Source organism: Lissotriton vulgaris, chromosome 11 (genome assembly GCF_964263255.1).
Source record: "Lissotriton vulgaris chromosome 11, aLisVul1.2, whole genome shotgun sequence".
Lineage (NCBI taxonomy): Eukaryota > Metazoa > Chordata > Amphibia > Caudata > Salamandridae > Lissotriton > Lissotriton vulgaris.
Genome location: NC_141699.1, coordinates 1,063,320,123 through 1,063,345,208, shown reverse-complemented (window position 1 = coordinate 1,063,345,208; position 25,086 = coordinate 1,063,320,123). Strand labels below are relative to the sequence as shown.

The window sequence follows — 25,086 nt, the reverse complement described above, 5'->3', positions numbered from 1 at the left end:
GGCTTGAGGAGAGGCTGCTGAGGTAAGGGAGCGGCGTACATGGCGCGGGGGAGGAGCGGTGACGTGAGGAGCAGCGGACAGGCCAGCGGCGGTGCGAACAGCGGACAGGCGGGAGGAGCGGCGGCTGAGGTAAGGGGACCCATGTCAGGGCAGGCGGGGGACGGGCTGGGTGGGGGCCCGGGCTGCAGGAGAAAAAAGAATGATCCTGTGTTTTTATGGTGAAACAGCAATCATTAACACACCTCTAGGCCAAAAAGATTAGCTATGATGTAAGCTTTCCCAGCCAATGTACACTCTGTAGAACGGATTGGTCAGCTGTACACCTCTGCAAAGAAGAACAGACATATTTAAAGCAGTATATCAGCAGCAGACAGGCGGGAGGAGCAGCGGCTGACGTAAGGGGATCCATGTCGGGGCAGGCGGGGGTCGGGGCAGGCGGGGAACGGACCGGGCGGGGGCCCGGGCTGCTGGACAATGTCAGGGCGGGCGGGGGTCGGGGAAGCCTGTTGCTCCCGGACAAGGTCGGGACGGGCTGCTAGTATATATATATATATATATCTATACTACTATTATAAAGAGAGAACACAAACCTTTGAGCCAGGTAAACTCGGGAACCACAGCGCCAATCCACACACCCGATACATTGTTGACTAGGCTATATAAAATAAACATTAAACGTAAATTTAAAAATTTAACTAAAAAAAAAAAGTAGTCCCCTGGAAGTAGCGCCGGCCGTGACGTGGCGCTGGCTGCGACGTAGTGCTGGACGCGATGTGCGTGATGACGAGGGGAAGCGGCGGTCATGAGCGGCGGACAGGCGGGGAGCGGCAGTGAAGTCAGGAGCGCCGGGTCATTTTTAATTTTCCCTTGGAGATGGGTCAAAACAGTTCCTTCGACTCAGCCGTCACTTACTTGCATCAAAACCACTCTAGATGCAGTACATTCTGGGAACCAACTGAGCGTTTATTGGCACCAGACATAAATGGATTGCTCTCAAACAGCAATACAGATAAACAGAGCACCCCATCTCCAAACACATCCCGCAGTACACTTGACACAGCAATGAAGATGGGGTTCGACACCCATGCAGAGAATGATACACAATATGCTAAACAAACCGTCGCTCCACCTTCATGACACTAAAACATTACCAGCATCATAAAAATGACAGTAGGTGTCTAGTAGCCATGAGGCAACAAATAATCCAGGCAGCCTACACCTAAGAAGACATACCAATGGCAGATTTGCCCTATATAAATATCTGTAACATAGCTTAAATAAATGTCAAATGTTTAGTTGCATTTTGAAAGGGCGCATTGTTAACCATTCTCTCAAGCTCCTGCTAATGAAACCAACCTGCGTCAGTTGTTCATTTCCCGGGAGGAGGCTGAGCGCGTGCCAGATGAGTCCCCGGGTGGTCCCATGCTGGGCAGAGAACGGACACGGGGAGGCCTTAGGAGGCAGCGCTCGCGCTCTGTCAGTCAAACCCCAGAAAGCGCTGCTGTGAGCCACGCGCCAGGAATGAAGCACTAATTATGGTTCCGGTTTTAGGATCGTGCCGGGGTCGGCTGCCTTCAAAAGCACTGTGTGACTCAAACCACAATGTTAAAGGAAAGTATTTCAGAAGCAAACGGGTATTAACCTCCGCCGCTCCTCTGTGATCTAGGCGAGTTACCTTTAATGTCTGCTCTACAAACCTTGACGGAAAGTTTCATTTAGAAGAAAAAAAGGGTGACATGAGCTCTGAAGCAATATATGTGTCTGGTGCGACTTTTTAGTGGTTGTTTGAGAAATGCTGGAAGTACTGCTCTGCATTCTTAGGAATCCACATTTTTCCAGAAGATGTCGATTTTTATGAAGCTGGGAGTGTGTGTAATATTGAATTGATGACATGATGAGATGGCGGATTTTGAAACTGCGCTGGAGCCCCCACTTTTCCTGCAGCCCAGACACTGCATTACAGAAGATGGCACATGTTTGCATGGAGCGTTGTCAAGAGGGCATTCCTTGCTTTACTTCCATGCAAATGAAAGAACACCTTTGTGCCTTCCGGAACACGCGCAGGGGTTAAACAGCATCTCGGGAGATGTACTAACTGTGCACAACATGGGCAGCAGAGCACAGTTACTTTGCTACTCGAGAGTCCCATGTGGGGGTCAGCCACTGGGGCATCAGGGCTTCCCAGTCTCCACTTGCATAGTAGAAAGGGGGGGGCAGAGAGAAAGTGGGGCCAATGAAAATGGGGCACTGGTGCTAAATCACTTAGAATGGGAGGTGGTGGAGTGAGTGAGTGAGCAGTAACCTAACTTCAATACATTCTATATTACACAGGGTTCTGTAATCCCAGTATATTTACCTACCTCTAATCTATACTACTATTATAAAGGAAGAACTTTGAACCTTTGAGGCAGGTAAACTCGGGAACCACAGCACGCCTCATTGCCCCCACGTCGGGGCGGGCTGCTAGTATATATATATATGCACACACATTTTTTTAATTTAATTAAAACATTTATTCTTTTAAATTGCATTATTTTTATTTATTTTATTTTATTACCCTTTAAACCCTAAAAACTAATCCCACCCTGCTCCCTTTAAACACCCCTGCACCCCATAATCATAACCCACCCTTACTCCTTAAAATACCCCAACACCCTTAAACACTAACCCATCTTAACCCTATAAATATACCCTGTACCCCCAAACCCAAACCTATCCCTAAACCCTAAAAATACCCCTGTACCCCAAAACCCAAACCTAGCCCTGAACCCTATAAATACCCCTGTACCTCAAAACCAAGACCTACCCCTGAACCCTAAAAATACCCCTGTACCCCAAAACCCAAACCTAGCCCTGAACCCTAAAAATACCCATGTACCCCAAAGCCCAAACCTACCCCTGAACCCTAAAATACCCCTGTACCCCAAAACCCAAACCTAACCCTAAACCCTTAAAATACCCCTGTACCCCAAAACCCTAACCTACCCCTGAACCCTAAAAATACCTGTGCCCCAAAACCCAAACCTAGCCCTGAACCCTAAAAATAACCCTGTACCCCAAAACCCAAACCTACCCCTGAACCCTAAAATACCCCTGTACCCCAAAACCCAAACCTAGCCCTGAACCCTAAAAATACCCCTGTATCCCAAAACCCAAACCTAGCCCTGAACCCTAAAAATACCCCTATACCCTAAAACCCAAACCTAGCCCTAAACCCTAAAAATACCCCTGTACCCCAAAACCCATACCTATCCCTAAACCCTAAAACTACCCCTGTACCCCATAACCCAAAACTATATATGAACCCTTAAAATACCCAAACACCCCAAAACATATACCTCTGTACCCCAAAACATATACCCCTATACCCATACTTACCTTATCCAAACATTAAAAAAAACATGCTTTTACCATTCATGCATTTACAACGAATTTGGTTGTAAATGAATGCGTGGTAAAAGCATATAAAATGTAATGCCATGCGTTATAATGGCATTGCGGAGTCATGGTACTTTCGTAATGAAAGTATGCGGAGTGATGGTATGCGGAAAGAAAGTTGCGGAATAATGGGTGTTTACCCTCCTCCGGTAAGTACATTGGTGGCACGGCGGCCCACATCTCCAGGAACATACTCCTATTTTTTGAACACCCATTTGAAAAATGCACAGGTCTCTCTCATTGATGGCCAGCACCGACATACACTTTTAGACACAGCACCCGCCACAAGTTCTAGAATTGCGAACTTTAAATCTGTGGAGCTACGTTCGAATCTCGGCATCGGCTCAACATCCTGTTATTCCAGGCAAATCGCTTTGTCTCCCCGTACCTACCACAAATGAATGTGTTCTTCTGTAATGTAAATTGTGCTCATGCCATGTTGTCGAGTTCACGCTATATAATATTGCAAGGAAAAATAAAGTAGGGAAACTCGAGTTGACACACAACTGAATGCGCACTCTTAAGTGCATCAGCAGTGCACTGTGAATCGGAGCATTTCACGGGCCTGTCACAGATAAAAAATGCTATCAAAACGAAATCCTACAAAACAATATACTACTGGCCGTCAGCAATTCATACCCGGACAACGTCGGGACGGGCTGCTAGTATATATATATATATATATATATATATATATTTCATCAAAAGGTTGCCCCGTTGTAAGAACTCGCACTCAGCAGGATGGCAGACACCATAAATAAAGCCACATCTTAGGAACTGCCGCAGAAAACGGACAATGCTGCTGAGGTACTTTATAATGCATGTGTGACATCTTCACAGGTGTGTTTAATATATATATATATATATATATATATATATATATATATATATTACACCTACTGGCAATATAGTTAAGACCAAAGTTTCCGTAGGAAAAGTGTTTTTTGTTTTGCCAATAACTTTGGCGCCGCTTGACAAATCTGTATGAAATTTTCACAAACCTCCCCCTTTTTTCTTCCGCTGCTGTGCTGAAAGTTTTGGATTGATCCATCAAGCGGGGGCTGAGAAAAAAGTGGGGTCCCAAAATACGTTTTCCCCTTGTTAAGTCTTTGGGGATTTTTTATTTTTTTTATTATGACTACAGCTCAAGCTGCTGAACAGAATTACAACAAATTTGGCAGAAAGCTAGATGTTGGTCCAGAAAGCGTGCTTTTCATGATTTGGTGTAAATACGTTCAGTAGTTTTTGAGATATCTATCTTAAAAAAAATATCTGGGGATGTGAGTCCTTGCAGTGGACTTCTGAATCCTACAAAAATTGGATTGGCTGCTAACACTTTAACCAGGTAGTGTTGGCAGCCCTCTTGGGACTCGAATTTAAGCATAGTCCCAGAAAGAAAGTTTAAAAAAATAGAAAAGACCCATATCTGGGGGGGTGGGGTCCTTGAGGGACTCCTCGGGGGTGAAAAGCATTTTTTGGTTATTTTGCCGCAAATTTGCAGCAATTTATTTAAAAAGCGATTGCGGGCCCCCGGGCTTGCTTTAAAATGAGCAATGGGTGGGCCAGGCCCCGGAAGCATATGGTAAATTTAGGAGGAATGTGCACGGGGACCGCCACCTCCCCGGGTCACTTTTCATTATGAATGTGGGCTGGCCCACTAGACCCGCTCAAAGCCCCAGGGACCACCACCTCCCCAGGACTATTTACAAATAGATCGGGGGGCTCACAGTCCCCCCTGCCCCAGGGACTGTCACCTCCCGGGGCAAATGAAAACAATATGGGTTCCTCCCGGACCCCCTTGCTCCGGGGACCCCCATCCCAGGGCACCTTTGAATAATGAATGCGGGCATGCCTATTGGGTATGCCCGTAGCTCTGGGGACAACCGCCTCCCTAGGTTAATTGCAATTATGTGGGGGGGCCTCATGGACTCCCCCTGCCCCAAGGACACCCACCCCTGGGGCACATACTTCAATAAAAAAAGGGGGGACCCTACGGCCTGCCCTGCAGCCTCGGGGGCCGCCACCTCCCCGGGTCACAAATGAATTAATGAAGGGGATCCATTGTAGACGCTGGTGACCACCACCACCCGTGGCAAAAGTGAATAAAGAAGGAGGGGCATATGGCCCCCCTTCAGGAGCCCTAGATGGCCCTGGGACCCCCACCCCCAGGGCGGTTCCAACAATGTCCCGGGATGCGCTCCTCTTTGAACACGCTTTGCTCAAAGCTTAACACACTTTGCTTTCACACACAGGGAGCTGCATATCAGCAGCTCCCTGGGTATAAAAGCAATGCCTGCTCCCGCAAGAGTCAGTGAGTCAGCTCGGACCACAAAGGCCTTCAGGCTCCTCTGCGGTCCCCAACAGAGAGGCTGGGCCCTGGGGGATTGGGTCCCGGGGTTGAAATCCCCTGGAAGGGGGATCACACAGCTCCCGTCCCATTAAAAAAATAGGATTAAAAAAAGGGGATGGGCCCCCTCATTAAAAAAAAAATTAAAAGGCCTGGACCCGGAGGATGGGGTCACTGGGGCTGAAATCGTCCGGGAAGGGAGTCTGGCTGGACCCCTCTTCCTTTAAAAAAAATAAAACTATTATTAATAAAGGCCCCGTGGATAGGATCCCCGGGACAAAAAATGGTCCACGGAAGAGGGGCTATGCAGCTCCCTTCCTAAAAAAGAAAATTTCAAAAAAAGCCTGTCAACTCACCCGAGGCCCCACCCCCTTTCTCCACTACTCTGCTAACGCGCCTCCTGGCGTGCTCCTTGTTGGGGAATGGAATATACGACGTTACATTGCGATGTTTACACCGCAATACCTTTACAAAGCGGGAATTAAAATGCAAGTCGTTACAACGCCTTGCACTGGACTTAGGAATAGTATGATTTACTATTCCAACTCCAGTCTACGTACAGTAGGGTAGGTGTTAGAATAGCAAATCATACCATTCCTTAGGTTAGGGCGCCATCCAGCGCAAGTCATTGTAATGACTTGTGTTGTAATGCCTGCGTTGTAAAGGTATTATGGTGTAAACACTGTTTCCCTGAGGAATGAAGTCTTGTTCGCAGCTGAGGTTCCTTAGGGGCCTACAACACATCCTGTTACCTCATGTAAGCCCCACATAGTGGGATTGCTGAGAGGTGGTCGCCGGCCATGCCCCCTTTCTCCACCAATCTGCAAACATGCCTCTCAGCGCACTGATGGTGGGGTATGAGGTCCCCTTACCTCCTAAGGGCCTCAGGACTAAAGTGAACTTCTTCCCTCAATGAGTAATGCGCATGGAGGCACGTTTGCAGAATAGTGGAGAAAGGGTTGTGGCCTCTAAAGACATCTCAGTAGTCTACCTCTGTGGGTCTTACTGGAGGTAACAGGAGGGCTAGTTGGCCACCAAGGGACCTCCAGAGCCAAGGGGACTTCATTCCCCAACTAGTAGTGTGCCAGGAGGCATGTTTGCAGTCATTTGGTGTCATGTTTTCCTGCCCATCAGATTTACCGGTGCAGGAACTTTTCTTACACAGCAACATGACATCGCAGTCATATTTTCTTCATTTTTATGGAGCACTGATTTTCTGAGCAACAGGAAAAAGGTGACATTGCATCTATCTACAAGTGAAGAAGTGGGTTCTGATCCTAGTTTATTTTGTATTTGTGAAACTCCTGGTTTTTGCATCTGTGTTGCACTGTTGCATGGTTTTTCTTCTTTTTAGCAGTATGTGTTTATTGTTGTTGGTATTGTGCATGCACTTGGAGCAACTAATGTGTTCTAAAGTATGTAGAAATAAGCAACATGAACTTTCGTAGAAATGACTTGGAGCAATTGGTGTTGATCTAGGAATGTTGTTTGCGCCTTTAAACCATATACGAAGTGTGGTATGTCTAATGTGATTGTGCTGTGTATAGTTAACAAACTTTACTGTCCGTGGCCTCTTTCCAAGTGATATGTTTTACCAAATTAAATCAAGACAATATATTAATCACCACGATAATTCAAATAATGCTTGAGAGACTGTAGCATGCAGCAGGCTACAATATATGTATTACACAGTTCCTTAGTCACACTTTGTATTTTATTTCTAGAGCAAGATTTTAACCTTGACAGGAGGAAGAAGAATGTTCAGTTCTTTGATCAAATCTCATGGATTTCATCGACAGCCAGCATTAAGGAATCTTCGCTCTTTACTGAGGTTGTGCAGCAGTGCAGTTGAGTGGAAGACTGTGCATGCTGGGAAGGTGGCTGTACTGACTGGTTCCACTGAAGGGTAAAATTGCCCTAAGATTTTTTAAGATTAAAATTTTTTAATTTCGCTGTTTGTTGGTGAATTATGATTGGTAATGCAAGAGGGCATCAAGAAAGTTTTGTGCGTTCTTGTTTTCAACATTTTTCTATCGCCAATTTTTCTTTCTCTTTATACAGAAGTTACTCACCCACGGACCTTATTACAGGTTCAGGATATTTCTTTATCTCTGCCTCTACATTCAATACAATTTAGGTTAGTGAGCATTACACAGAGAATGTTAGTTAGCACTGCATGAAAAAGAAAGTAGAGAGAGCGCAAGGAGGAACAGCTTCACATACTTTAAGCTTTGAAAGGCTAGTAGGATAGGAAGACAGTCACAAGTAAGGAGGAGCCTACCTGGCCCAAGCCCTGCCAGACTTTTAGAGTTACCATTTAGCACCTCGATTTTACATAGTGCAGTCAGTTTATGTCCATGAATCAGATAAGTAGAGCGTTGCTTTACAGCTTAAGGTACTTTCTTTAGAATCTAGAGGTCAGGGCCATTAATGGATGGACCAAATCTGATATGAAGGGGGCCTGTACTTATAACAAACTATTTCATACAAGTCGCATTGATTACATTTAGTTGATTTGAGATTCCGGTCCCATGTAGAGGATAGGGTCATTAAGGAGAGACCGAAGAGTGACGATAACCCCCTGTGTCTTACTTTGGCTTACTTTTGTGGCAGCCACCCACATAATTCCCATCCACTCTTTTCTACTAGGGCTGTAGTTCCAGCCAATTATATGCGTAGGCTAAAATGACACTATCTAGCTGACCGTACCAACATCTTATTGGCTATTAGCCAGGATATTGAAATATTCTTACCCAAAAAGAGTGTGAATTCAAACCTGGAAATGAATATAAGTATATTTACTGAGTTACATAAAAACTTTAGAAAACACATTTTGACCCAAAAGTCCCATAGCCCTCCACATAGAAGTGTGCTTATAGAGCAAATACTTGGTTTAATAAGGAAAGCAGACAAGTGCGAAACTCTCTTGCAGTTGCCATAAATATGAATATGGATCCGACTTGTATCACCCATTTAAGAAGGGCATATAAGGAGACCCGTGCTAAAGCCAAAAGAGAGTGGGATGATTCAGGGTGGCAAGAACTAAAGGCGGCCTGCTTTGCGCAAGATTCCACAAAGTACTGATCCCTAGTAACCATGGGGGTAACTGGATCAATACCTCAATCCATTAACTATATAACCTCAAAAGATTGGTCATTTTTTAAAAATTTGCTCTGGGGTAACTTCAGATCCAACTGAGAGAGGGGCTCTTCCTTTAGAATCTCCTGGGCCTTGTCATTCAATCCAAACATCATTTCTATTGTACTTGGTGCCAATACCAGCAGTAGAGCCCTGGGAGTAGACGGCTGCGCAATTGATGTATTCAATCACGGTAGAGGTAAATGGATCAATTATATTTGTGCCTTGGCTAACGTCCTCGCAAAGGGTGCTCTTTTTCTGGAGTCATGGAAAGGCGCAAGTAACACCTACCTAAAACAAGCATTTGCAATGCAATAGGTCTGGCAATTGTGAGATTTTTAGCTATTGGCATTGTTAATGCCTTTTATTTATGCATTTAAAAAGCCTGCAATTAATAAAAAGGCATTGTCATTTGCAATACCAATAGGTCAAATTTTCTAAAATGCGAGACCTATTGCATTGCAAATGCTTGTTTAGCTATCTGATTTCCTAAACGGGTCACTGTTATTTTGGTGCCCTGCCCTATTTTCTGTCCCAGTCTGACAGTGTACTGCACCCATGGGGCTCTGCGCCTTTATTGAATGTGAAATTTAAATATTAACCAAAAAGCAAGGCTGAATACGAAGTAGAGACCCGAGTCAACCAGAAAGTGTTGGATTCAAGACGTTGCCAGACAAGTTATTACTGGTGGAATAGTCTTTCAGAGTCACCAGCCTTTCGTAAAATGTCCTGAACCTGATACACAACTGACTAACCTTGCCCCTAACCCTACCAGTCTTACAGTTGTTCGTATTTTTCTGGAGAACAATGCAGTAAAGAGGGTATTGCGACAAGCCTATATAATGTTCCTGGGTGGGGAGGGATGGAGCAGAGAATAGAAAGAAGTAGTCAGCGGCGAGCAATAAAGCCCATCTGATGAGAGCGGGTGATTTCCCTCTGCTCCCCGTCCCACGTGCTGCAACTTCACATGAAGCTGCCCTGGGACGGGGGTCTCTGGCAGGACTTGCTGTCATCGGGGGGGGGGGAGGCCCTCACATGTCTCTTCCTCTCACTCACCGCTTTTCTGTGAGAGTATCGGGTGCGTGTGCGTGCACGTGTGAGCGTGCAGGGTCACTGGGGTTTTAGAAACCACCACACTGTACCTTAAGAACAGGAACTGTACCCTACAAATCTTGTCACTCTTGAGGAAAGCAATCTCACACTCTTTTGGCTTATTACACACAATAGAGAGTTATGAAAAGCAGAACTGCGAAAACCACAAGGTTTGTGTTTTCTTAGCGTATATCTGTTTATTAGTTGTTTTTTATGCACCATGCTTGTAATTTACTTCACAGAGACGCAGGACAATAAGCAAGATTGTGGTAGAGAGAAGGGAGAATGTGGAAGAAAGCAAGATTAGACAAGCATTTGCAATGCAATAGGACTCCACTTTACGGGAGACCTATTGCATTGGCAACTTGGAATCTTGGACAACGGGAGGGCGGAGGGGGAGAAGACATGGACATCGGTAGAGGGGGGAGGCATGGTCAAGGGGGGGAGGAGAAGGCACAGACAAAGCTGCATGACTACGAAGGAAATAGTATTCACCTATGTATCAATGAAGTAAAGGGGCCAGTAGCCATGGGAGGTTACAAATGTTGTCATGGCCGTACTAAACTTTTCTTGCCACAGGTGGAACATGGCCTTCTTCTTCTCCTTATCAGACATTCTGGAAGGGACAGCCAACAATTCTGAAGAAAAAAACTGAAAACAAAATCTTCAAAAGAGTAGAGATTGAGCAGAGCTCAAAGGATACTCCCTAAGCACAAAGTGCTGTAGAAAATCTGAGGCTGTGAGGTTCCTTCAGGAGGGTTCTATGGGGTGAGGCTCTTCTGATTGGCTGATGCTTAATTTGGTCTATTTTACAAAAAAGAGGCGGATATGCTACAAAAGGGAATGAGGCCTACGCCTTTTTCTTTCTCTTTTGTACCTACTGCTATGTTATTTTTGTTACCGAGACTCCCATTCTGACGACGGGGAATAATACAAAAGCATGAGAATCTATGAAAGTTACCAATACTGTGGAACCAAAGTTACAGGTAAGTAACTTGTTTTCATTCCACGCCAGGGATCTCACAGTACAAGGTAAGTAAGACTTTTTAAGGTTTTGCCTTTTAGTTACCTTTTCTCCATACAAAACAGGAGTTCAACACAACATTTTTGGAACAGAAACTTGTAACATTAGTTCATATTGGAGAAAAATGTTTATTGTTTTTACGGTAAGTACTGGACTTACGAGTAGGAGTTTTGGGGGTTTAGGACCTAGGTTCCCCAAGGTCTAGGTAGGTACTCAAATTGCACTAGCAGTGGCACTGGGGCAGCCTGGCGCCGAGTGCAGGGGGCCAATGTAGCCAATGGTTCTAAGGGGGCCTTCGGTCAGGGACTGCTCACGATGCCTGGACACCGTTGGTTGGGCCACCCAAGTCTGGGCATCGTTTGCAGGGGTGTCTTCTGACATCTGGTTCTTCTTACCAGCTACGGTCACGGTCGGGGGGACCCTTCAGGTTGAGACTGCAGACGTCTGCTTGAAGTTTGAGGGAGGTTGGGGATCACATTGTGGTGTTGGGCCACTCTTACTCAGGCCGTGGGCATCGGGTGCAGAGTGGTGCAAAATCATGGAGCCGCCTGGATCCGGATTCTGTGGGTGACTCTTTACTTGAGCAAATCCGGTGCTCACTGGAGACAGAATCTGTTAGATGAGTGCAGGGTAGGTGCTCTGGGGGCTGCTGTCTGCTGGACATGCCAGGGTTCTCGCTATAGGCAGGTTTAAGTCAGGACAGCCCGGTAGGGCTGGGACCAAAGCAGTAGGTATCCTCTTCTTCCTTGGTCAGCATGGCTCTTCGGTCCTTCTTCTTTCTCCCTCGAATCTGAGGAAGCAAGGTTCAGGGTCATCCCTAAATACAATATTTAGGGGGGCTAAAGAGGGTGTGCAGGTCAAGACAAATGGGTCCCTTCCTTGGGGTGGGGACACGCATTATTATTATACCCCACCAGTGGGAGGAGGGCATGAGCCTCTTCCTAATTGTTTGGGTCCCCTCATCTCCAAGATGGAGGGGACTTAGATGCGTGCTTCAATTCGCCTTCCCCGCCTGAGTGGCAGTGTTGGCAAAGGTGGGTACACCTCTCCTCCTACCGCTGTTTTCCCGCCGATTCTCCAGCTCAAGGTAGGGGGCAAAACCGGTGGGAGCCAGTTGCTTGGGGCCGCGAAAGGCAGGGACAGCTTACAAAGGTGGCCTTTGAAGCTTCACTTCTCATAGACCCAGTCAATGCCTGGAGTTGGAGGCATTGCACCTCTGTCCAGAATGGGCTTTGTTTCTGGACCCAGAGAGTGGGGCCTCTCTGCCCAGCTGTCCAGAAACCTGTCTGGTGGTGGCAAATGGCAGGCAGCCATTCAGTAACCAAACCAAGACTGGTTGTTTTTCAGGGACATCGCGAAGATGTCCTCTGTGTGCATTTTACATTAAATTCCACACTGGCATCAGTGTGAATTTAATGTGCTGAGATGTTTGCTACCAAACTTCCCAGGTTTTAGTAAAGCTAATTTGGAGCTGTGGTGATGGTCGTAATGACAAAAGCCCAGCCACATGCTCTTTATGACTTTACTACACTTACAATGTCTAAGAATGTACTTAGACTTTGTAGGGGTACAGGGCACATACCACTGTTCCCTGCCCTGGTGGGCCAGTGCACCCTGCTAGAGGGGTAACCTACGTAGGCCCCAGGCAGTGGGTTGCAGGCATGGCACACGGGGATGTGTGCCAAGTCGACTATTCACTTTTCTCTGCACCAAAACACACAGTCTGCAGTGGCAGTGTGTGCGGGTTAAGAAACAGGGCCTCTAAGGGTGGCACAATAGGTGCCGCAGCCCTTAGAGCCCTTCTGTGATCAAAGTGCCCTTGGTACCCTAGGTACTTTTATCAAGGGGCTTACCTGTGGCCAGAGATGAGCCAATTGTGTGTACAAAGGTACATCTTTGGGAAAGGGGGCTCCCTTTGCACGGTACCCTGGGCTGAGAGTTCCTGAATGAGTTCGGAGGGGGCACCCTCAATGTAGTTTGCAGGGTGCCCCCTTGACGTTCGTTACACCACTGCTGTGAAAAGGCTTACTTTCGAAAAGCATATTAGGTTTAAAACATTGTGCTATATGCAGAAAGCCATGATTTAGACAGGACCTCCGTTCTTAAGGGCGTTTGTTCGTCCGAATTTCCTCAAATGTTCTCTACGCTGGGGCAAACAGAATTTAGGAGTGATTCCTTGAGTTAGTCTTGCTAGACAATGAGGGCATTCTTTTGCATATCTGGGACCCAAATGTTGGAACTCTCTGCCTCCCTCTTTAAGGCTATGTCCCTGTTTTGAGAGGTATGCTGCTGAAGACATGGTTATTCTAATTTCCATCATTATGTCCTGATCTGTTATGTTAGCACTGGGTAGCTTTTTGAGTCAGTCATGCACTTTACAACTGCCACTAAAAAAACATTACATAACATAACTTTTAGACTGTGTTTAGCAAGGAAGCCTGGCAATAATTGACTGAATCCCTTTATTCATTCCAAAAAATGGTTGGCTGAAGTTTGACTTAGAGTGGGGACAGGAAGTATTGGGATATGACATTTGAGGGCAAGAAGTAGAGTGGAGGAAAGTAGAGTGAAGGAAAGCAGCAGGGAATTATACTGTGCAAGTACTTGGCGTTGAGGTCAAGAGGAGCTTCACACCTGTAGGGAGGAATAGTTGTTTGGGGGTTGGCAGTAAAGCATGAACAGAAGGTTCAGGCATGGAGCAAAATGAAGTACCTCCATACAATTTTAGTAAAGATTGCTGAAATCTAAATACTGCTGCTTCCTGGATGTGAGCCTACATGAGAGGACGTTGGCGCTCGTGCTTCTGCCACCATTGGAGGAGGAGGAGGATGACGGATGAAGAACAATATTGTAAAATATGTGCATGGAATGTGAACAGACTTGGTGCAAAGGTGGCGAAGGATGAGTTTATCTCATTTCTACGTGACTATGAGAGTGTACTCTTGTAAAAAACCTGGCAGCAGTCATCGACTCTAATTGTGGGTTTCAAGGAATATCTTAATATAGCAACAAAAGAGGCGAAGTCAGGAAGGGTTAAAGGGGGCATGGTGATTTACATCTCAACTGACATCTGTGGGTTCATGAGGAATTGGCAGTTGGCCTCTCATGGATTCAGTATGTTAAGATTGTTCAAGGCCCCTGGCCCCCATGGCGTTCCAGGTTGTGAAGGTTCTGACCGCTTCTGGTTATCCCGGCAGTTGGTCTTATTTTATCCACCCAAGGAGCCCGAGTGGGCTCTGTGGCTTTGTGGCTGTTCACCGGGCCAGATTGACTGGGAGGCTTTGGGTCCCGGGTGCACTGTGCAGCCCACTTTGCAATGGGGGCCGTTTGTCAGCCCATTACCGGCTGTTGTGGTCTCATGGCTGTAACACAGGGGCATCATTCAACTGCTTCAGCCATTTAGCCTGCTCCTCTGAAAGGCAACTCACCCCCATAGTGGGGTGAAGATCTCTAGATTCAGACTTTGTTTTTCTCCACAGATACTCCTCACTTTTGACCCCAAGACACTCCAAACACTCTGTCCACCTTTCGATACAGCATGCTCGTACCCCTCCCCTGTAGTTTGTGGAAGACTACCTCAGAGAGGAGGTGAGGCGGCGCTGGTGGAGTTGCTCAGATGCTGTGAGATCCACTGTGAGAAAGTGGCTCTTTATAAACTGGACTAGAAGGAAGTACAGTGTGTATAGAGTCCACCAACCCCAGAGGTATAACAGAGGTTAAAGTCAGAACTGACCTTACCCTCCAAAGTGGTAGCTTGGTCGAGCAGTAAGGCAGTACCAGAGGACAGTGTAAAGCATTTGATGTACACACTCCCTCAGCAAAAGTTTTCACACACTCAAGGACTGAACTCCAGGCCAATTGTTTGTATATCCAAAGATATGGTTGTTTTATTTTTAGAACCAACAGTTATAAAAATTTACTTTTCAAGTTACAAGTTCTCTCATGTAAATACTTTGCAAAGGAGCAATACGTTTGTACATACAATAATTACAGGTTAGCTAATAAGCAATACTGTTCTGAAACACACTCTAGCATTGAGCTCAATGGGTTTTCAGAGGAAAGTACAGTTGATCACTTTATGGATTACTTTGGTAGTTCCAGGACTAGATCTTGGATTCAGTCCTGGGGTCTAAGCTGAAACCAGATTAGCAAACACGTTTTAGTTACAGTGATGATTTTTCCTGAATATAAAGCTGTTTTAAAAGTTCACACTTAGAAACTTTTCAAGGTGATTCTCACAATGTTATTCAATGGGAGGAAATTTAGGTTACAGGTAAAGTATGATCGCGTTACTTTTGTAACCCAGCACTAGTCTCCTAGGGCCAGCACTGGGGGCTTAACTCAAAACAGGTAGGTAATTGCATTTCAGTATTTCGTACGATTTTTAAAGTATATTTGCAGTTTTCAAAAGTAGACACTTAGAAGAAATTTCATAGACAAGCAGACAATGGGTTCCTATGGAGAAAATACAGGTTACTAGTAAACCCGCTAGGGATTACTTTTGTGGTTCAGTACTGGGCTGAAAGGTACAGTACTGGCTTCTCTCCTGATCACAGGTGAGTATTTTCGAACTCGGACTTCAGCTGATTTTATAGAAATATTTTCAGTTTTCAAAACTTCACACAATTTTCGAGTCAAAAATGGGTCAATGTTATCCAATGGCAGGTAAGTGAATTACCGGTTTCCAGGTGAGTACTTGGTTGGTGAAGTTAGGGTTCTGGGCATAGACTCAGGGGTCCCCCAGGGTCAGGTGAGTACAGTTAGTTCAGTCCCAGCGGCGCAGGGGCGGCTGGGCGCAGAGGTAGGTAGGCCCAATGTTATTCAATGAGTGAAAGGGGGCCTTTGGTTGGTGGCTGCTGGCTAGCAGGCCACGCGGCTCTGGGAGCTGGGCTCCTGGTCACTTGCTCTGGGCAAGGGGGGAAGTAGGATAGGGCAAAGAGGTCACAGCTAGCGGCACTCGGGCGGCTGGGTGCAGGGTGCTTTTTAGCCATCGGGCGCTCAATGTTATCCAGTGAGGATTTTCAAAAAAGGAACAAAGGCTACAGGCTCGGGGACGGTGACTCTCCAGGGGCGACCAGCACTTCGAGAGGTAAGTTGGGATGTTGGAGCACAGGTAGGTACCCCAAAGGGAGGCACAGGGGGCTGTAGGGCGCCGGGTGCAGGGGTGTCTTTGGGTGTCGGAAAAGCTTACCCTCGGCTGGTCGCGGTTGGGGTGGCCCCTGGTTCTGAGTCTGCAGGCGTCGGCTGGTTCATCGAGGAGGGTCTTTGGGCACTGGACTTCGGGTCCCAGTCGCCGGGGGGACGTCCTCGTCGTCTTGGTTCGGGTTGGCCCGGCCCGGGCTCGGCTGGTGCAGAGTGGGATCGTCCGGAGCTTCCTGGTGGGCTCCAGGTGGGTTGTTGCAGCAGAGCCTCTGCTGATGGGAGTCCCAATCGTCGAGAGGGTCAAGGCAGGCAGGTCCTCTGGGTGTCCCAAGGTTGCTGTCCGTTGAGGTTGCCGGGTTTAGGCAGGAGCAGGTTCCAGGATCAACAGGCCGGTAGGGCTGGGGCCAAGTCAGTTGTTGTTGTCCTGTTGTTAGCAGCTGCGCGGCGGGTCGTCTTCTTCTTTACCTTCTTTCTTCTTTTTTGATATCGGGACCTGAGAAAGGAAGGTTCAGGGAGCCCCTAAATACTAAATTTAGGGGAGTTACAGGTAGGGCAAGGGCAGGGACCTCTGAATAATCTGGGCGGTGGCCACTCTAAGCTAAAAGTCAAATAGTAACCTGCCCCGTCCTGACGCCTGCTTTCAAGCAGGCGTCAGGACGGGGCAGGTTACTCGCGCCGGCACCCGAGCACGTATCTCTACTAAGGTGTGGGCACCCTAAGCCTAAAGCTTATGGAGCACCACTCGGACTCCTGTAAGTCATGACCATCTGGGGACTGTCAGTAGCCACTATTTGACTTTTAACCTGGAGTGGCCACCGCCCAGATTATTCAGAGGACAATTATCACTCCTCTTGTTTTTAAATTAAGAATCACTATTGTGCACCACACTTATCACCACTTGACTTTTGGTCCTGAAGAAACGCCAGGGACTCTTTGCGCCACTTAAGGCGTGAAACATGTCGACCTAATTCAGTTACCTGGGCACATAACTCCTACATCGGTAACCCCGGACCTACGGGTCCTTTTACTCTACCAAGGGTGCCTTTCTTATTAAAATGTTTTATAGGTACACCCTTAGGTAGTTTTAAAACCCACTCACACGCACAACAGCACCTTTTCTGAGGACTCTACCCACACACCCACATGCACCATATGGCAGTTGTCTCAAAGATCTCCGCTAAAGTGACCCTTCGGGGGACCCGTAGGGCATTGCACCGCCGGCCCAACGAGGAGCAACCGCCCGATGATGAAGCATGACATCCTTCGGGGTGTGGAGGGCTGTGGTAAATAAAATTTACCTATGCGGAATTTCTATGCGGTAAAGTTCAATAAGAATAACTCAATCAAAAATGAGAGGCAGAGTCCGTGGCATCTGAGTTTATAAGGGTTTTATTCCATAAAATGGAATTGGTTCGAACCAGGTATCATGTTCCATCACCGCGAAGGTTCAGGAAGGGATAGACAATGCTTTATTAACAGAGTACAATATATATAGTAAATGCATATAATGGTGATGGATACAGAAGGCGTAACAGCTGAGAGAAAAGAGATAAGAACACATGTACGTAACAGAAGGCGTGCACGAAGGCGTACACGGAGGTGTGTACTAGAAACGTCACATGAAAGTGTCACAGTTGGGTGGATCCATAGAGGAATCCTGCAGTGTCAGCAGAAATATATGGCAGAGATGCGCGCGCAGCAGCATGACGTGTGATTGACGTGGAACTGGAGGGTGGAGGGGACTTGACATTTAGCACTATACATGGAGACAGAAGTCTGGCATGTCAGAACAACCTAGACCCAAATCATATCTAATATCTTGTGTTTGAGGAACTGTATTATCTAGAAGGAAGGAAAGGTCTCTCGGGCAGAGGCTATTCTATACTGACTGCTAGTGCGTGCATATGTGACTACGTGTCTACGTGAAATGCGAGGGGCCATGGGCCTACCATGGTAACAGGAGCAATGAATTACTTGCACGGAGACAGAAAGGCCGGGCCCTTTGCTTTGCAGCTGGGGAGATGTTTTCCTAAATCACTAGACAGGAATGTATTTTCGAGGAGCGGAGCAGATAACTTGAAGGCTGAATTGTCTTGGCAGGCAAGCAGGCCGAGCCGGGCACCGCTCGCCGCACAGGGAGTAGGGTAAGGGTCATGGATGCAGATCCAGGCTGCAGCTTTCAGAGGCAGAAGGCAGAAAGGGCTCGATGGCAGAAATCAGGGCCTAGCTCGCCAGAGCCAGGAAAACGTGAAAGCGCACCATGTAAAGACGGTGGCACAGCATACTTAGGAACTGAATATTCGACCCATTCATGGTGGATCTGAAAGAGGACATGTTAACGTTGGACGCAAATGTATTTGCGTCTTCATAGCGGGTTGTGGAGGGAACATACATGTACTTGAAGCACGTACATGGAGCCGTTGGGGTCTACGTTAGGGGACACAATTGACCATAAAAATTCATATTACCTCATTCCCTCCTTGTCCCCTACGGACCCTTCATGATATATCAATCTTCATCAGTCTATCAATTTGTTCATATAACATCATTTGCTCTTCCTTTTTCTGGCGGGATTTTGAACGTGGACTTGAATGGGGAATACATGATGTGGCACACAAGCCGCAGATCGCTAGCCCACATTGTAAACATAGGCAACAACTGAATACGATGAGAAGGGCTATTCCGAGGAAGGATAGGACTTTCCATCCCCAGGCTGATAACACGCTCCAGAACCAACCGGACCAAGTCCAGGTGCCTGGATTCTGGTGTATCTGACTTGCAATCTTGTGGAGACGGGTTATGGCTCTATATACTGAGGGTGCGTTTTCTGGAATGAAAACACAGCAACTCGATCCGATGACTCTACAAGTGCCGCCCCTATCGGCCAGGATGACGTCAAGAACGAGACGATTTTGGAGGACAACAATCCGCATAGCAGACTGCTCCTCTGTTAAGTTGCCTAGGGCGGAAGTAGTTTCATTCACTACTGCTTCGAGGGTTCTGGTTAATTTACGTATCAGTTTACTATTAAAGACAGCACCTAAATAGGGAAAGAAACCTTTATTGAAGTCGGTATACTGCTCCCATGCCGTTTCAGTGTAGTCGACAATCGGGAGATCTCTCTTGGGTCTAATGTGTACTAGATGGGAGTCCCTATGATAATCAGGTGGAGCTAGGAAAACAGGCGGCAGAAGGAATGCAATGTAACAAGTACCATCCCAATCTAGAGGTAAGCGTATATATGCTGTATGACCACAAATGAAATAGGAATGACGGGAAGCTCTGAATGTAGACTTGCCTTTATCACTGAATTCGATCACAGTAGTACATTTACTATGACCTAGGTGTACTGAACCATTCTTTCTGACACATAATTCACCTTTGACTGGTAATACTGACATAGCGGGCAAGACTGGTTCGGCTTCGGACTGGACATTCAGAATCATGAGGTTGAGTGTAAAATTACCTAATCCATATACTTCGTTTTCTAGATCGGTCCCTGTCCTTTGGGGAAGACCCTCCTTGTCAGGGAAACATACTTTATGCAAAACTGTGTTCAGATTTCCCCATACCCAATTGCCCTGGTAAACTACGGAATCAGAATCTAAAGAATTCATTAAACTAAACCATGCACCACAGGAACCATTATGTGTGAACGGGTACGGAAAGAGGGGCAGAACTCCCTTGTATTTCTGATAGGGAGGGAGTCGGCCACATATCCAACAATTGGTAGCATTGCTGGTCTGATCGGAATGATGTAACATACTGATGAATGTATTGTTGCGCAGCGCAAGTCGGTAAGATAACTCGTGCGGGGGCAATTCACTGAAAGTATGCTCGGCAGTGTTATTTGAAGAAGAATGCGCACGTGTGAAAATAGGAAAGTACATGTGTAGCAATATACTTGCAGCAATAATCAAAAGACTCAGAAAAAACATAATCAATAATGTCACAATGGTGTGACTACGGAGAGATTTACAATATTCATGTTTCTTGATCTGTTTCTGTCTATCTCTCTCTCTATTGGGGTCTAGCCGGTACATGTTAGGAACTTGTCTAACCGATTCACCTAGGGGAGGACTTAAACAATTAAACTGTCTGACTTGCTAGACCTCAACTTCATGCGAAATTCTTGAGAAGGAGTTTTCTCTACCAAAGGGAGTTTAGTATCAGTCTCTGGAAGGGGGCAGGGCTGGGAGTCTAGTTTTGGCTGTAGTCCATAGTGTCTCTTCACATGACTCGAGTGGAGCCAGCCCTTGCGGCCCTCCACCTTTACTGCTGTCCTTGTTGTTAATAACACAAGCTTCGGCGCCTGCCAACGGGGCTCCAGCGGACTTCTCCTGTCGAAATTCCGGATAAAAACGTATTCTCCAGGGACGATCTCGTGTGGCTTCACCTCGGTGTTGTCGGGAAAGGCTGCAGCTACCTGTGAACGACATGATTGTAGTGCAGACATCAAGGAGGCAAGGTAATCTGTCAGCATATTACAGTCAACATCTGTGATCTTACGAGGCAGAGGCGTCCCCCACATATTCGGTGGCCTACCAAAGACCACCTCATACGGGGATAGCCCTGTTCTTGAATGTGCTATCATTCTCATGTAAAAGAGTGCAACTGGTAAAGCTACTATCCAGTCAACGCCTTTCTCTCTACAAATCTTGGCAAGACGTATTTTCAGGGTCTGATTATGTCGCTCGACGAGACCTGCTGCCTCGGGATGTCGGACACAGTGGAACTTCCACTGATAACCTAGCAGGAGTGATACCTGCTTCATAAGCTCGGACGAGAATGGCTGACCATTATCTGAGTATACGATACGGGGCAAACCATACCTGGGGAAGAATTCACGTACCAGCTGCTTGGCAGTGGTCGGAGCAGTGTAATCTGGGACTGGATATGCTTCTGTCCAACGGGAAAGTGCACATACAACTACGAGGACATATTTGAATCCTCGACAACGTTCCATCTGGATATAATCCATCTGGAGGACTTCAAAAGGGTGATCGGGAGGATGAAATCCACCTTGCTCTACGGGAATGCCTTTACCTGGGTTGAACTGACAACAGATCATGCAAGTACGCACTTTCTGTTTTGCTGCTGCTCGTAAATGCTTATTAAACCAAAGGTTTTGAATACTGTCTAACATGGCTTTTTCTCCTAAATGTGCAGGACTATGTACTGTGTTAATGATAACTTGAACCATTGAGTCGGGGAGAAACCATGTGGCTTTCCCCTTCGTTATCCATCCCTGTTCTGTCTGGATCCCTCCTAGTTCAATCCATTTCTTGATTTCGTCTGGTGTAGCATGTGTCTGTATGTCAATTACATCTAGGGCGGGATCCCTAACTGTCATGCAATGTATCGGTGTCGGGACTATGGTCTTTGTCGGGTCAGTTGCGTGAGTCTGAGTCTGAGCTGTATGCTTGGCTGTTCGATCTGCCAGGTCGTTACCCTGGGAAATGGTATCTGTAACTTTCGTATGTGCCTTGCACTTCATGATGGATATCGCTGTAGGCAGATGTATTGCGTCTAACAGAGCTTGAATGAGGGAACCATGCTGGATCTTGGCTCCGTGAGCGGTCAAGAAACCTCTCTCTCGCCAGAGTACACCGAAGTCGTGTACGACTCCAAACGCATAACGGGAATCTGTGTATATGTTAACTTTCTTATTCTTTGCTTGTATACAGGCTTGAGTCAGAGCGATGAGCTCTGCTGCTTGGGCTGACAGGGTGTCAATACGATTCGTTTCTATGACTTCAGTTTCTGTTGTTACTGCATATGCGGCCACTAACTCTCCTGTACTTGTTCTCATACATGAACCATCCACATAAAGTGTCAGGTCTGGATCTGGTAATGCAGTGTCTGTCAAGTCTTGTCTGGGTTTCGTCGTAATGGTAATGACTTCAACACAATCATGTGCCAAAGGGTCTGTCTCACTTAGTGGCAAAAGTGTAGCTGGATTCAATGTATTGCAACGTCTGATTTCTATGTGTGGCTGAAACAATGTCAATTCATAACCTGTCAGTCGTGCTATAGTCAAGTGTTGAGTCTGTGTCCTGTTTAAAAGAACTTCCACGGAATGTGGAACTTGTACTGTCAATTGGTGTCCTAACACTATGGAATCACTTTGTCTGATTGCTAGAGCTGTTGCTGCTACAGATTTCAAGCACGCAGGCAGAGCCTGGGCTACTGGATCTAATGTACTAGAAAAATAAGCACACGGTTTGTGTGAACCTGCTTGATCCTGGGTGAGTACTGACAATGCAGTACCTTCGCGTTCTGTGACAAAAAGTGTAAAAGGCTTACTGTAACATGGTGTCGCTAAAACAGGTGCTTGACATAGGGCTTTTTTCAGATCGTCAAAAGCATGTGTATGTTCCTGAGTCCAAGGGAGGACAGTCGATGTCGCTGCCTCCTGGGTTGTCAACTGTATGAGTGGCTTGGCTAGAAATGCATACTGAGGAATCCATTGTCTACAGTAAGAAGTGAGGCCTATAAAGGCCCGTACCTCCTTTTGTGTCTTGGGCTGTGACATGTTTACAATTAACTGGATACGGTCAGGTGTTAGCTGTCTCCCCCCTTTGGACAGCAAGTGCCCAAGGTATACCACTTGCTGAACACAGAATTGCAGCTTCGAAGGAGACACCTTGTGTCCCTTGTCAGCCAGAAAATACAAAACTGTCAGTGATGCTTGCTCACATTCTGGTTCACTTCGGGCGGTGATCAGTAGATCATCGACATACTGAAGTAGGGCAGTGTTGTCAGGCATGTGAATACTGTCAAGTTGTCTTTTCAATGCTTGGCTATAGATGCTGGGGCTTTCTGTGAATCCTTGAGGTGCGCGTGCAAATTTGAAGCTTCGGCCATTTAAACAGAACCCGAAAAGATATTGGCTTTCCGGATCAATAGGTACACTAAAGAAGGCGTTCTTCAGATCAATTACAGTAAAGAACGTTGCCTCTGAATCAATAGCTGTCAATAATGAAGAGATGTCTGGAACCACAGGGTACTGCGGTACAATGCATTTATTCAATTCTCGTAAATCGATCACTAATCGATAAACTGGAGGTGCATTTGGATCAGTGCGTTTAAGAATCGGAATGATAGGGGAATTACATAGATTCGAGTCAGTTTCTACAACCACTCCTTGTGCAATGAGCTCGTCAATTATTTTCAGCAAAGCCACTACAGCATCTGGGGGTAACTTGTATTGTCGGATTCGTGGTAAAACAACACCTTGTTTCAGTGTAACTCGGTATGGTGTAATGTGCATACAACCTACATCAGTGGGGCCTTGTGCCCATAAATGTGCAGGAACATTCTGTAATCTGGAATCAATATCTCTCAACACATAGTGACCCTTAAAGTCACGCAAAAACAATCTTACTCCTTCCGGAGAACAACAAATTACAGCTCCTAGAGCTTTCAGTGTCTTGATACCTAATAAGTTTTCTGGACATGATTTCGTGAGCAATAAATCTGTAGTGCGAGACAACGGACCAACTGAAAGGGGAACTGGTTTCGATACTTCATTTACAATAGGCTTTCCTGAAAATCCAAGGGAAACATTCTGTGAGCCTGAGAGGGGTGCCCCTGGAACCTCGTCGTGACTGATTGTTGTCCTGCTTGCCCCTGTGTCAATCAAAAACTTTCTATCCTTTCCTAATACCTGACTATGTACATAAGGACCCTCTTGATCTACAGGAACCTCAATAAGAGGCAAGCCAACCTCCCTCTCTAGGCTGTTTCATGTGTATCGCTGGTAATCGGGATAATCAGTTTGAGCATACTGGTACATCTGCTGTGTTGTATGTTGTGTTGCGGCAATCGGTTGTGGCTGTGGTACCGCTACGGTCTGTACTGTCTGTTGTGGGGCATGCATAGGCTGTACATTCTGTGGAACGTGTTGTTGGGCCTGGTCTTGTCTAGGTTGACGTGGTCTTTCTTTAGTTTTACCTGTAGATATATTGTGTTTCAAGACTGCACAATCGTTTACATAGTGACCTGGCTGTTTACAATAGTTGCATGTCCCTTTAACAGGAGCTGCTGAATTATTGGACTGTGGCATACCCTTTTTCTGACCGTCAGCTGGAACTGACTGTGCAACTAGCATTTTCATTTTCGTGTCTTTCATACGTCTTTGTTCGTGATCATGTTCTTCCCTTATTCTGTTCTGGTGGTACTGTAACATCTGTAACATTTGGGAAGGCGTGTTTGCTTGCCATGTGCTCTCGACTTTCAATACGCGATTCTTAACTTGGGGCAGTGAATTCTCGACTAATTTAGATACAAAAAGGTGTGGGTATGACTCGCTACTTGTTTTCAGGCCACTATTAATAATAAAACATTTCTCAAATCGGGAATAAAAATCACTAGTGTCTTCATCGGGTTTCTGTTTGCAGGCTGAGATTGCATCCCAATCTTCCTTTTTAGTTGCTAATAACCTTGGCAATACTTGTACTAACAATCCTGGTAATGCTTTAGTTTTGTCCCCAAGTCCCAATCCTGGGGTTCGGCCATTTTCTTCTGTTTCTAATGCAGCCCAATCAATCTTTTTATCCCCCACCTCCCATTCTTTTTCTTTGAGTTTCTCGTAAATACCGGCAGGCAATAGTACTTTCAATATCTTCATAATGTCGGGATAGGTATAATCACCCATGAGTAACATGTCTTTTATTTCACGGTGAAAACCTGCAGGGTCTTTATCATGACTGGGCACTATTTTCTTCATTTCTAACAATTCCATTTTAGTTATAGGCGTGTATACATACACACGTGTAAGGGTATCATCAGCATTCCTGACTGGATGTACTTCTCGCAAGGGATTTTGTCTGTCTATGTAAAACATTTTTCTTTCTGGGGGTTGAGCTGCAACAAACTGTGGATTCAGGAAGGCACTATATCT

At 46.2% G+C, this 25,086-nt stretch overlaps 1 protein-coding gene across 1 annotated transcript in view; it reads left to right on the top strand.

The window, feature by feature from the left end:
* Positions 1-6,704: 6,704 nt before the first annotated feature.
* Positions 6,705-25,086, top strand: part of LOC147684076 (dehydrogenase/reductase SDR family member 4-like) — a 331,848-nt gene continuing 313,466 nt past the window's right edge. The window contains exons 1-3 of the mRNA XM_086942598.1: positions 6,705-6,796; positions 6,920-7,049; positions 7,510-7,691. Coding sequence (XP_086798724.1) covers positions 6,705-6,796; positions 6,920-7,049; positions 7,510-7,691 — 404 coding nt within the window. The remainder of the gene's footprint in view (positions 6,797-6,919; positions 7,050-7,509; positions 7,692-25,086) is intronic.